The sequence below is a fragment of the Argopecten irradians genome, chromosome 4 (genome assembly GCF_041381155.1).
Source record: "Argopecten irradians isolate NY chromosome 4, Ai_NY, whole genome shotgun sequence".
Classification (NCBI taxonomy): Eukaryota; Metazoa; Mollusca; class Bivalvia; order Pectinida; family Pectinidae; genus Argopecten; species Argopecten irradians.
In genome coordinates, this window is record NC_091137.1 from 19,306,107 (window position 1) to 19,320,099 (window position 13,993).

At 35.1% G+C, this 13,993-nt stretch overlaps 1 protein-coding gene across 2 annotated transcripts in view; it reads right to left on the reverse strand.

The window, feature by feature from the left end:
- Positions 1–2,681: 2,681 nt before the first annotated feature.
- Positions 2,682–13,993, reverse strand: part of LOC138320856 (uncharacterized) — a 39,414-nt gene continuing 28,102 nt past the window's right edge. The window contains exons 12-16 of one of the 2 annotated variants that reach the window (XM_069264126.1): positions 13,337–13,382; positions 12,848–12,972; positions 12,227–12,356; positions 3,500–3,627; positions 2,682–3,022 (exon numbers count right to left, since the gene is read on the reverse strand). In XM_069264126.1, coding sequence (XP_069120227.1) covers positions 2,711–3,022; positions 3,500–3,627; positions 12,227–12,356; positions 12,848–12,972; positions 13,337–13,382 — 741 coding nt within the window. In that variant the 3' untranslated portion in view covers positions 2,682–2,710. Of the gene's footprint in view, positions 3,023–3,499; positions 3,628–12,226; positions 12,357–12,847; positions 12,976–13,336; positions 13,383–13,993 lie in introns of both variants that reach the window. The other variant, XM_069264125.1, reaches the window with a different exon arrangement.

A 13,993-nucleotide genomic window follows, 5' to 3' on the forward strand; every position in this document is an offset into this window, starting at 1 on the left:
TATTGTCAATGATATCTAGGTATGGTAGGTATTTTCAATGATATCTAGGTATGGTAGGTGTTGTCAATGATAACTGGGTATGGTATATATCGTCAATGATAACTTGGTATGGTAGATATTGTCAATGATAACTTGGTGTGGTAGATATTGTCAATGATAACTTGGTATGGTAGGTATTGTAAATGATAACTTGGTATGGTAGATATTGTCAATGATAACTTGGTATGGTAGGTATTGTCAATGATAACTTGGTATGATAGATATTGTCAATGATAACTTGGTATGATAGATATTGTCAATGATAACTGGGTATGGTAGGTATTGTCAATGATAACTTGGTATGGTAGGTATTGTCAATGATAACTTTGTATGATAAGTTTCGTCAAGGATAACTTGGTATGGTAGATATTGTCAATGATGACTTGGTTTGGAAGGTATTGTCAATGATAACATGGTATGATAGGTATCTTCAATGATAACTTTGGACTTTGAATGGTAGTTATTTTCAATGATTAATTGGTATGGTAGGTATTGTCAATGTTAACTTGGTATGGTAATGATAACTTGGTATGGTAGGTATTGTCAATGATAACTTGGTATGGTAGGTATTGTCAATGATAACTTGGTATGATAGATATTGTCAATGATAACTTGGTATGGTAGGTATTGTCAATGATAACTTGGTATGGTAGGTATTGTCAATGATAACTTGGTATGGTAGGTATTGTCAATGATAACTTGGTATGGTAGATATCGTCAATGATAACATGGTATGGTAGGTATTGTCAGTAATAACTGGGTATGGTAGGTATTGTCAGTAATAACTGGGTATGGTAGGTATTGTCAATGATAACTTGGTATGGTAGGTATCGTCAATGATAACATGGTATGCCAGGTATTGTCAATAATAACTTGGTATGGTAGGTATTGTCAATGATAACTGCGTATTGTAGGTATTGTCAATGATAACTTGGTATGGTAGATATCGTCAATGATAACATGGTATGGTAGGTATTGTCAGTAATAACTGGGTATGGTAGGTATTGTCAGTAATAACTGGGTATGGTAGGTATTGTCAATGATAACATGGTATGATAGGTATCTTCAATGATAACTTTGGACTTTGAATGGTAGTTATTTTCAATGATTAATTGGTATGGTAGGTATTGTCAATGTTAACTTGGTATGGTAATGATAACTTGGTACGATAGGTATTGTCAATGATAACTTGGTATGATAGATATTGTCAATGATAACTTGGTATGATAGATATTGTCAATGATAACTGCGTATGGTAGGTATTGTCAATGATAACTTGGTGTGGTAGGTATTGTCAATGATAACTTGGTATGGTAGGTATTGTCAATGATAACTTGGTATGGTAGATATCGTCAATGATAACATGGTATGGTAGGTATTGTCAGTAATAACTGGGTATGGTAGGTATTGTCAGTAATAACTGGGTATGGTAGGTATTGTCAATGATAACTTGGTATGGTAGGTATCGTCAATGATAACATGGTATGCCAGGTATTGTCAATAATAACTTGGTATGGTAGGTATTGTCAATGATAACTGCGTATTGTAGGTATTGTCAATGATAACTTGGTATGGTAGGTATTGTCAATGATAACTTGGTATGGTGTAGGTATTGTCAATGATAACTTCATTGATTTTGGTTTTAATCCATGTAGAACTCTAGGACCAGTAGCGATTTATAGAATTTACCTCTATTTCCCCATTTAGGCCCCGCCCCTCCTGCCCCCTGGAGGTCAGAGCCAAATTTTATACAAACTCTATCCCCCTTCCCCCAAGGATGATTTAGGCCAAATTTGATAACAACCCATGCAGAACTCTAGCACAAGTAGCGATTTATAGAATTTACCTCTATTTCCCCTATTGGGCCACGCCTCTAGATCTCCTTCCCCGGGGTCAGTGCCAAAATTGATACAACCTTTGTTCCCCTTCCCCCAAGGATGTTTCTGGCCAAATTTTGTTTCAATCCATGGAGAACTTGAACATTAGGACTAGCAGGGATTTATATAATTTACCTCTATTTCCATTATTGGGCCCCGTCCCTCCTGCCAGGGAAGTCTTTGTTTGTATGTTTGTTTGATTAATTTAAGTCCTATTTACAGCTAGGATCATGTATGAACGGCCTCCCATGTATGCGGTGTGTTGCGTGTATGTTGTGCGAGGTGTGTGTTTTGGGAGACTGCGGTATATTCATGTTGCGTCTTCTTGTATAGTGGAACTGTTGCCCTTTTTATAGCGCTATATCACTGAAGCGTGGGAGTCGGAGTCAATTAACACAAACTTTGTTCCCCTACTCCCAAGGTTGTTTCTGGCAAATTTGGTTACAATCCATGCACAACTCTGTGACTAGTATCGATTTAAAGGAAATGTTGACGGACGGACGAAGGACACACCGGCATGACATAAGCTGACCGGACCTTCGGGCCAAGTGAGTTAATAATGAGCTTGGCCTACACCCTCGGTCCTTAGGGTGATATCACAACTTCCACATTAACGCAAACTGAAACAACAAAATATTTTTCAAAGTGCGTTGGACCTGCATCATATTTAACACACTTTGAAATAATATTTTAAAGTGCGTTTATTTTCAAAGTGGGTTGTAACATACCATGTATTAACTATAAAATGACGTTTAAGGCAATACATTCTATACCGATTTGAATTTTTATTAGACTTAAGATCCACAATTCAAAATTACTGTGATCTTCTTCTCTAGCATGTTTTTTGTGTCAGGGTTTTTTACAGAGGCTGAACTCTGTGTCAGGCATTTCAATTTGTCAGTGAAAGTTTTTCCAAACATGTTCATGTCGAGATCGTTTTTGAGTTGTTCCAGCGAGCACACTACGTCCAGCAGTAAAACATCCGCAGGATCTAGAGTTTCCAGAGGCATCCACTGGGTGGCATGACAGATATGGTTAAAGACTTCAGTGAGCAGTATTGATTGCTCCAACATGGTAAGATCAGCACCGCCAGCCAGGACGCATTCCTGATGGGAAAATAGTTAAAAGTTTATCAGTAAAACAATAGACAGATGGAGGATAAAAGATTACAATACGTATTATGACATCTGTATCACCCCCGAAACAGGTATTCTATCATTGATAGGTTAATTTCATGTTATGTGGCTACCTGAAAACAACTTATTAAAATGGCCCTAAATTACCCGATATGTGTTGATAGCCATGGGACTAAAACAAGCATTGTTTTCTTTTAAAATATTGAAGGAAAAACTTTTCTTCAGTTTAAAGGTTAAAAAGAAAAAAATAGCATGTTAAATAAGAGAAATTTCATTCAAATTTATCACATCATATAAAGTCAGCTATCCAATACCAAAATGTTTCTAGCCACCATCAGCATAGGCAAATATTTAGCTATAGGATATCCTTAGTCTACTTTTAACACCATATAATATTTCAATTGCCATATAATGGATTGTTTACAGAATATGAAACTTTTTTTTTACCTTTATAACACCGACGTAGCACTTTGTACAGTGTAGAAGACCAGCCTTAACTGTTACTAAGGTAGTGAACTGGAGGACCAGCATGATGTCATGCATCAATTGTGACATATTCAAGAGTAGAACTAATCCTGTAAAGGTAAGATAGAAATATTAACCGTGACAGATTCAATAGTGGAACTAGGCATGTAAAGGTAATATAGGAATGTTAACAGTGACAGATTCAACAATGGAACTAGGCATGTAAAGGTAATATAGGGATATTAACATTGACAGATTCAACAGTGGGACTAGGACTGTAAACGTAATATAGGGATATTAACAGTGACAGATTCAACAATGGAACTAGGCCTGTAAAGGTAAGACATGGATGTTAACAGTGACAGATTCAACAATGGAACTAGTATAGGTCCGTAAAGGTAATATAGGGATATTAAAAGTGACAGATTCAACAGTGGAACTAGGCCTGTAAAGGTAATATAAGGATGTTTACAGTGACAGATTCAACAATGGAACTAGGCCTGTAAACGTAATGTTATAGGGATATTAACATTGACAGATTCAACAGTGGAACTAGGACTGTAAAGGTAATATAGGGATATTAACAGTGACAGATTCAACAGTGGAACTAGGCCTGTTAAGGTAATATAGGGATATTAACATTGACAGATTCAACAGTGGAACTAGGACTGTAAAGGTAATATAGGGATATTAACAGTGACAGATTCAACAGTGGAACTAGGCTTGTAAAGGTAATATAGGGATATTAATAGTGACAGATTCAACAGTTGAACTAGGTCTGTAAAGGTAATATAAGGATATTAACAGTGACAGATTCAACAATGGAACTAGGCCTGTAAAGGTAATATAAGGATATTAACAGTGACAGATTCAACAGTGGAACTAGGCCTGTAAAGGTAATATAGGGATGCTAACAGTGACAGATTCAACAGTGTAACTAGGCCTGTAAAGGTAAAATAAGAATATCAACATTGAGTGATTCAATAGTGCCACTAGGACTGTAAAGGTAATATAGGGATATTAACAGTGACAGATTCAACAGTGGAAGTAGGCCTGTAAAGGTAAGACATGGATGTTAACAGTGACAGATTCAACAGTGGAACTAGGGATGTAAAGGTAATATAAGGATGTTTACAGTGGCAGATTCAACAATGGAACTAGGCCTGTAAAGGTAATACAGGAATGTTCACAGTGAAAGATTCAACAGTGTAACTAGGCCTGTTAAGGTTATATAGGAATGTTTACAGTGAAAGATTCAACAGTGGAACTAGGCATGTAAAGATTATATAGGGATATTAACAGTGACAGATTCAAGAAGGAACTAGGTCTGTAAAGGTAAACAGGAATGTTCACAGTGAAAGATTCAATAGTGGAACTAGGCATGTAAAGGTTATATAAGGATATTGACAGTGACAGATTCAACAGTAGAACTAGGCCTGTAAAGGTAACATAAGAATATTAACATTGACAGATTCAATAGTGCCACTAGGACTGTAAAGGTAATATAGGGATATTAACAGTGACAGATTCAACAGGGGAACTAGGCTTGTAAAGGTAACATAAGGATATTAACATTGACAGATTCAACAGGGGAACTAGGACTGTAAAGGTAATATAGGGATATTAACATTGACAGATTCAACAGTGGAACTAGGCTTGTAAAGGTAATACAGGGATGTTAACAGTGACAGATTCAACAGTGTAACTAGGTCTGTAAAGGTAAACAGGAATGTTCACAGTGAAAGATTCAATAGTGGAACTAGGCATGTAAAGGTTATATAGGGATATTAACAGTGACAGATTCAACAGTGGAAGTAGGCCTGTAATGGTAATATAGGGATATTAACAGTGACAGATTCAACAGTGGGACTAGGACTGTAAAGGTAATATAGGGATATTAACATTGACAGATTCAACAGTGGGACTAGGACTGTAAAGGTAATATAGGGATGTTAACAGTGACAGATTCAACAGTGGAACTAGGATTGTAAAGGTAATATAGGGATATTAACAGTGACAGATTCAACAGTGGAACTAGGCCTGTAAAGGTAATATAGGGATATTGACAGTGACAGATTCAACAGTAGAACTAGGCCTGTAAAGGTAACATAAGGATATTAACATTGAGCGATTCAACAGAGGAACTAGTAGGCCATGGGCTAAAAGGGTCCCACATGCACCCCCCCCCCAAACCTCCGAACCAATATTTTTTCTTAACCCTTATGACCCACTGATCACAAATCAAAATGTTAACATTGCATAAGTTGGGATGAACTTCCGGTTATGACGTCATCAAGATGGCCGCCATCTCAAATTTCACTAAAAAATGAAAAATAGTCATAACATTGACATTTTTCAACCGAAGTAGACAAATGAGGTATCAAAATGACCGCAATAGAACACTAAAAAACATATCGGGACCAAATAACCAAATATATGTAGTGAATTTTACGCAGGAAGTGAAAAAAATAGGATTTTAAGCTCAAAAATGGTATTTTTTTAGTAAATTTTTCAAATTTTGCTTGACGCAGCAAAAACGTTTTCCAACCGCAAACTATTATTTCTAATTAGTTTTTTGTCCACTTATAAATCAGTTTAAACAAAAAACAAGAAAAAAAAAACAATGTTAACATTGTATAAGTTCCGGTTATGACGTCATCAAGATGGCCGCCATCACGAATTTCACTAAAAATGAAAAATATTTATAACATTGACATTTTTCAACTGAAGTAGACAAATGAGGTATCAAAATGACCACAATAGAACACTAAAAACATATCGGGACCAAAACATCCAATATATGTAGCAATTTGCACGTAGGGAATGAAAATATAAGATTTTAAACTCAAAAATGGTAATTTTTCAGCAAATTTTTCATATTTGTCTTCATGTAGCAAAAATGTTTCCCTACAACAAATCATTATTCGTAATCAGTTATTTGATCTCTTATCAATCAACGAAAACACCATAAAAATTTAAATATATAGAAATGCAAAGGATAATTATTGTTATACCCTCATTAGGTTTACAAAACATCACCAGGTGCGTATAATGGGCATATGCTATTTTTCGAACTCGAAACCGCTGACGCTGACCAGCGTCTCAAAAATAATTATTACAGCACAACACCTACTGATAGAGTAACAAATCTAACCTAAGCCTGTGTTTCTGTTTATATCATTTTCCAGAACGTTTGTGTCTTTGAAAATGAGAACATTCATTGTTTATTTCCTATGCATAGCATAGGCAAAATGTTAGATGGTTACTACAGTGTCACATATTTCTTTCACTGGTTCTTAATGATAACCATTATCATTGTACGTGCTTTCTCGCCTCACTGCTCCATCAACTGAAGAGACTCGGCATGTCTGGTAGCTGGTAGTCCAAATTATCAGAATAATCGAGATATCAGTATCAAATTCGTCAAAAGCCATAGCGTTGTCTTCAATGTCGATGAGCTGATGTGACAGTACATTACCAGTGTTGTTCTTGCCTGTCATCTTTCATAACCCATCCTTGGCCAGAGTTCATATCAGGAACAATAGGTTCAGAGATGTGGGATCTCCCTCAGATTCTAACATATCGTATATACTGTTCCAGACTTCTTCGGCATAATGGAAACTACACCAGATCCACATTATTCGAATGGTGGAATTGGTTCTCCTCAGCACATAGCTCCATAATTTGTATGAAGTACCATTCATTAATCTAGTGGACCCTCGTGCGCCCGTAAATGGCACAGGTGATATCATCGAGGTCATTAATGAGGCCATTAATGTTAGATGTTTTTCATTGGTCTGACTTTTCCCACTCCCTTGAAGGTGCTGGTTGTGTCACATCTGGTGTATGCGTAATGAGACCATTGGAAACTCTCCAGAAATAAAATTTTCTACAGTGCTTTTCAGACTTGGCAAATAGTGGAACTTCACTGCAGACCTCATTTATGACCTCAAAGAACCCACCTGTGCCATCTGTGGTCACTGAAGGTTCACAAGAATGAGGAATTGTGCTTCATACGAAATAAGGAGAACCAGCTCAAACCTTTGCAGAATATGGATCTGATGGTCTGGAACATCATATACGATATTTGAATCACTAGGTTGGAAACAGGAAGAACTCCTACATCCTTGACACTGATGTTTCTTATGTTAACTCTGGCCATGGACGGTTGACAAGCTACAACCACGATGGCAACCCGGTAATGTAATGTCACATTAGCTCATCAGCTCATCGCTATCGAAGACAAAGAACTAGTGAAAGAAATATGTGACACTGTTAAGTAACCATCTGACATTTCCTGACGTTATACACAGGAAATAACACTGGATGTGCTCATTCTAAAAGGCACAAAACGTTTCGGAAAGTGTCATGGTATTTACGGGACGACAGAATTACCGCAGTTTTAATTTGATACCATATAGCTATTAGTTGGCATTTTGCTGTAATAATTCAGTTTGAGACGCTACTAGTGTACAACATTTCGAACATGAAAGTGAATTATTTTGAAGTCCCACTTAGATATTCAGCCAACCTAAAATTCTTTGTTAAGATTTAAATTTTCAATAGCCACTATTATATTCAGGAAATTCTAAGACACCAGGAAACTGTAGTCTCGGCGGTTTGGGAAAAATACACTATCCTATGACCTGTATACGCAAACGGTGATGCTTTGTAAACCAAATGATGGTATAACAATAATTCTCTTTTGCATTTCTATATATTTTGTTGTTGTTTTTACTGATTGACAAGAGATCAAATAACTGATTACGATCAATAATAATTGTTGGGAAACATTTTTGCTGCATGAAGACAAATATGAAAAATTTGCTGAAAAATTACCATTTTTGAGCTTAAAACCTTATTTTTTCATTTCCTACGTACAAATTGCTACATATATTGGATGATTTGGTCCCGATATGTTTTTAGTGTTCTATTGTGGTCATTTTGATACCTCATTTGTCTACTTCAGTTGAAAAATGTCAATGTTATGAATATTTTTCATTTTTTAGTGAAATTCGTGATGGCGGCCATCTTGATGACGTCATAACCGGAACTCATACAATGTTAACATTGTTTTTTTTTCTTGTTTTTGTTTAAACTGATTTATAAGTGGACAAAAAACTAATTAGAAATAATAGTTTGCGGTTGGAAAAGGTTTTTGTTGCGTCAAGCAAAATATGAAAAATTTACTAAAAAAATACCATTTTTGAGCTTAAAATCCTATTTTTTCACTTTCTGCGTAAAAATCACTACATATATTTGGTTATTTGGTCCTGATATGTTTTTAGTGTTCTATTGTGGTCATTTTAATACCTCATTTGTCTACTTCGGTTGAAAAATGTCAATGTTATGACTATTTTTCATTTTTTAGTGAAATTTGAGATGGCGGCCATCTTGATGACGTCATAACCGGAAGTTCATCCCAACTTATGCAATGTTAACATTTTGATTTGTGATCAGTGGGTCATAAGGGTTAAGAAAAATATTGGTTCGGAGGTTTGGGGGGGGAGGGGTGCATGTGGAACCCTCCTAGCCCATGGCCTATAGGCTTGTAAAGGTAATACAGGGATGTTAACAGTGACAGATTCAACAGTGTAACTAGTATAGGTCCGTAAAGGTAATATAGGGATGGTAACAGTGACAGATTCAACAATGGAACTAGGCCTGTAAAGGTAAGACATGGATGTTAACAGTGACAGATTCAACAATGGAACTAGGTCTGTAAAGGTAACATAAGGATATTAACATTGACAGATTCAACAGGGGAACTAGGCTTGTAAAGGTAAGACATGGATGTTAACAGTGACAGATTCAATAGTGGAACTAGGCTTGTAAACGTAATATAGGGATATTAAAAGTGACAGATTCAACAGTGGAACTAGGTCTGTAAAGGTAATATAGGGATGTTAACAGTGACAGATTCAACAATGGAACTAGGACTGTAAAGGTAATATAGGGATATTAAAAGTGACAGATTCAACAGTGGAACTAGGTCTGTAAAGGTAATATAGGGATATTAAAAGTGACAGATTCAACAGTGGAACTAGGTCTGTAAAGGTAATATAGGGATATTAAAAGTGATAGATTCAACAGTGGAACTAGGTCTGTAAAGGTAATATAGGGATATTAAAAGTGACAGATTCAACAGTGGAACTAGGTCTGTAAAGGTTATATAGGGATATTAACAGTGACAGATTCAACAATGGAACTAGGCCTGTAAACGTAATATAGGGATATTAAAAGTGACAGATTCAATAGTGGAACTAGGCCTGTAAAGGTAAGACATGGATGTTAACAGTTACAGATTCAATAGTGGAACTAGGCCTGTTAAGGTAATATAGGGATGTTTACAGTGACAGATTCAACAATGGAACTAGGCCTGTAAACGTAATATAGGGATATTAAAAGTGACAGATTCAACAGTGGAACTAGGCATGTAAAGGTTATATAGGGATATCGATATTAACAGTGACAGATTCAACAGTAGAACTAGGCCTGTAAAGGTAACATAAGAATATTAACATTGACAGATTCAATAGTGTAACTAAGCCTGTAAAGGTAACATAAGAATATTAACATTGACAGATTCAATAGTGTAACTAGGCATGTAAAGGTTATATAGGGATATCGATATTAACAGTGACAGATTCAACAGTAGAACTAGGCCTGTAAAGGTAACATAAGAATATTAACATTGACAGATTCAATAGTGTAACTAGACATGTAAAGGTAATATAGGGATATTAACATTGACAGATTAACAGTAGAACTAGGCCTTTAAAGGTAATACAGGGATGTTAAAGATGCTCCACCGCTGACAGAGCAAAAATGATATTCGTCATTTGAACATTAATTGGTGTCTAATCGTGAATATATATGCCTAATTAACTTTAAAAAATATATAAAATAATTTATTTCACCTTTGGTGCATGCGCAATCAGTATTTCATTCCATATGGGATATAGTGTCACAGAATTTTTTCGGGATGCAATTAATTATTTTTCATATTTTTGACTTGAAGTAAAATTAGAAGCTCAAACTTTTCAGTGGTGGTAATGGTGTAAAGTAAGTAACTTTTGTATCTGAAGAAATTTATTTAATTGTCTGCTCGTGATTTTGATAGTGAAAAAATACCATCTGTCAGCGGTGGAGCATCTTTAAGAGTGACAGATTCAACAGTGTAACTAGGACTGTAAAGGTAATATAGAGATGGTAACAGTGACAGATTCAACAATAGAACTAGGCCTGTAAAGGTACATCAACACTTTCAATATGTAACACTGTTGGCCTCCAAATACTAAAAATTTTATAATATCTGATAGACTTCTACTGTCAGACTTCAGTATAAAAAGTAAAATGGATTCTGTAATGTTTTTTCTAACTAATAGTTTAACTAGCTAAGAAGTATCACTTAGAACAGTTTCAATATTTGATAATTGATTTTTCCTTGTTTTCATACTAAATCTGCCTTTCTGATTGGGCGATTCCTTTTTTTCGTTATCATTATGAAAAAAATCTGAGAATGGCACAAATACCTGACATCGTGACATTACAATAAATACACTGAATACTGATTAAGAAAAAGAATCCCTTGAACAAGAATTCCATGGAAGTGGATGTGTCGTCTGCACATGAGCATCAGAAAAAAATAGTTATTTACAGTAACTGTTGAAAATATTGTTAATAATCAGGTGAATTTATTAAGTCCTGTTACTTTTGCAAATATTGACAAATTTTGACCAGTATAAAACCACTCCGAGATCACATTAATATAAAGCAATATACCAAATTTGATTGAAATTGGACAAAAAATACTATAGTTATCGAATGGAAACCAGATTTATCTGTTTCGAGGATTTTAAAGTCCTGTAACTCTTGCAAATATTGACGTATTTTGACCATTATTGAACTCATCCGGATCCCATTGATATAAAACAATATACCGAATTTGGTTGAAATCGGACAATAAATATTTAAGTTATCGATCGGAAACCATGGATTTATCTGATATGACAATTTTAAAGTCCAGTAACAATTGCAAATATTGATGGATTTTGACCCTTATCGAACTCATCTGGATCTCATTGATATAATATAATAAACCAAGTTTGGTTGGAATCGGACAATAAATATTTCAGTTATCGAGTGGAAACCATGAATTTATATGATATGACAATTTTAGAGTCCTGTAACTCTTGCAAATATTGACGGATTTTGTCCATTTTCGAACTAATATGAGATCACATTGATATAAAGTAATATACTAAATTTGGTTGAAATAGGACTATAAATATTTAAGGTATCGAGCGGAAACCATAGATTTATCTGTTTTGACGATTTTAAAGTCCTGTTACTCTTGCAAATGTTGACGGATTTTGTCCATTATTGAACTAATATGAGATCACATTGATATAAAGCAATATACCAAATTTGGTTGAAAACGGACAATAAATACTAAAGTTATTGATGGAAACTATTTCCCAGATTCATTGCAGGCAACACAATAATCAAATTGAATAATATCATTATATGCACTTTATGCAGATTTACAGTCTGCAAATAATTGTTTTTCATACCCGATCAAATTAAAAAATAGTGAAATGAATGTTTTACTTAATTTAGAATAATTCTGCAGCATATCCTGCAATATTAACATGACACACTACCGTACCTCCAGTCTGTGTCCCCATGTCTCCCTCACTACCGTACCTCTAGTCTGTGTCCCCATGTCTCCCTGATTAAAGTCATGGTGTTGAGGAACCAGATATCCAACGTCCAGAATTCTCAGTGTCAGCAGTGTAACTCTCTTCCACTCTTTATACACAAAGTGAGGTAACATCTGTTGATGAAACAAACTTTACATAGCAGTGATTATCTATGAACAGTGTTTTGTTTGGCCGATGTGTTGATACCGACCATGAACTGAGGCATAAAATAACTCTTGTTACCTGATTATGATGTTTAGGTCATTGGAAATGAACAAAACATATAAACCCACACAAACTGTGTCTGTTAAACAAAACTGCCATTGTTAAATATATTTTTGAAGATGCTGAATTTAAGATCGTTTAAACTTTAAAATGGTAATCGTGATGGCTATTCCCCTGGTGGAACATGAAAAGATGTTTAATATGTGAAAAGTGTAGGCAGTACTGTAGACAGTGCATAGCAAACACAGATGGACAAAGGCTGATGGCTATAGGTCATCCTGACTCTATGGGTCTGATGACTTTATAAACTTGCCTTCATACGATTGACTGAACTTTCCTTTATTAATTTGATCAATTCCCCAATTGTACTATTTTGTGTGGAGTATTTCCAATTACAAACCTGTGCAAAACAGACGACTACCTCCTCGTAAAGGAGATTTGACTCATGTTTTGTTATAAGTTTGGCCACAGTTTCCATCATCATGTCACTGACAGCTGCTATCCTAAACAAATCCTGGTAATCACCTGCTAATAATAACATCTCTGATGATAAGAGCTGAGTCAAACAGAATGCTATTATTCTTAATAATTACAGGTTATAATCACTTGCCAATCTTTACAGTTTTTTTACCGCTAACATATTGATAATAGTCGGGGTGTTTTAAACATCCTATAACAATGTATGGAAATGTTCAGACTTAGGTCAAATTAACCATCAAGAACAGAATGTAAATGTACTATGTATGATTCTGTCATTTGGACATTGAATTTAAAGTCAATCTTTAATTTAACTACTAATTGATATATGGTGAATACACATGCATTATAGAATATATAAGGAATTTAAACTAATTAAGTTCTGATCATAATATCCAAGTTAAGACAATACCTGATTTGCTGCTCAGTATTAGACAAAGTTTCTCCAGTTCACTTTCCTAAAACAGTAAATGAACACAACACATTGGTTGCCAAAAAAATTGTTCTTCATTAAGCCTGATTACAGCAGCAATTCCTCACAAGGTTTAGTTAAGGTTCTATAAAATATTGAATACACTGAAAGGAAAAACTAAATCAACAAGGACATAGTCATTCAGATCCCCCGCCAATGGAGATATCAAAGCTGAAGTAAGTTTGATTGTGGAGACTTATGTGTATGAAAAAAAAACAGGAAAAAGGAAGTTGAGCTAAAGAAAGATGGAGTATAATTCAAGTAGAGCGGGGCTGCAATTGTTGAATCAGGTATACAGCCTTGACATTTATATTAGACTATATACACAAAGATGGGTGGAGTTTTGCAAAGTAACATTTACCATTTACCATGATATTTTCAGCAATGTTTCCATGGTAACGGAAAAAGTGCAAAAAATGAAAACCTAAAAATAGCAAAAGGCACTACTAGACCATAAAAAGAATGTGTCTATGAAGTTTCGAGGAAATATCTCTGCTGGTTTTAGATTTATGCTCCGGAAATGAACCTACTACAAAAATATGATATTTTCAGCAATGTTTCTATGGTTACAGAAAAAAGCACAAAAAGTGAAAACCT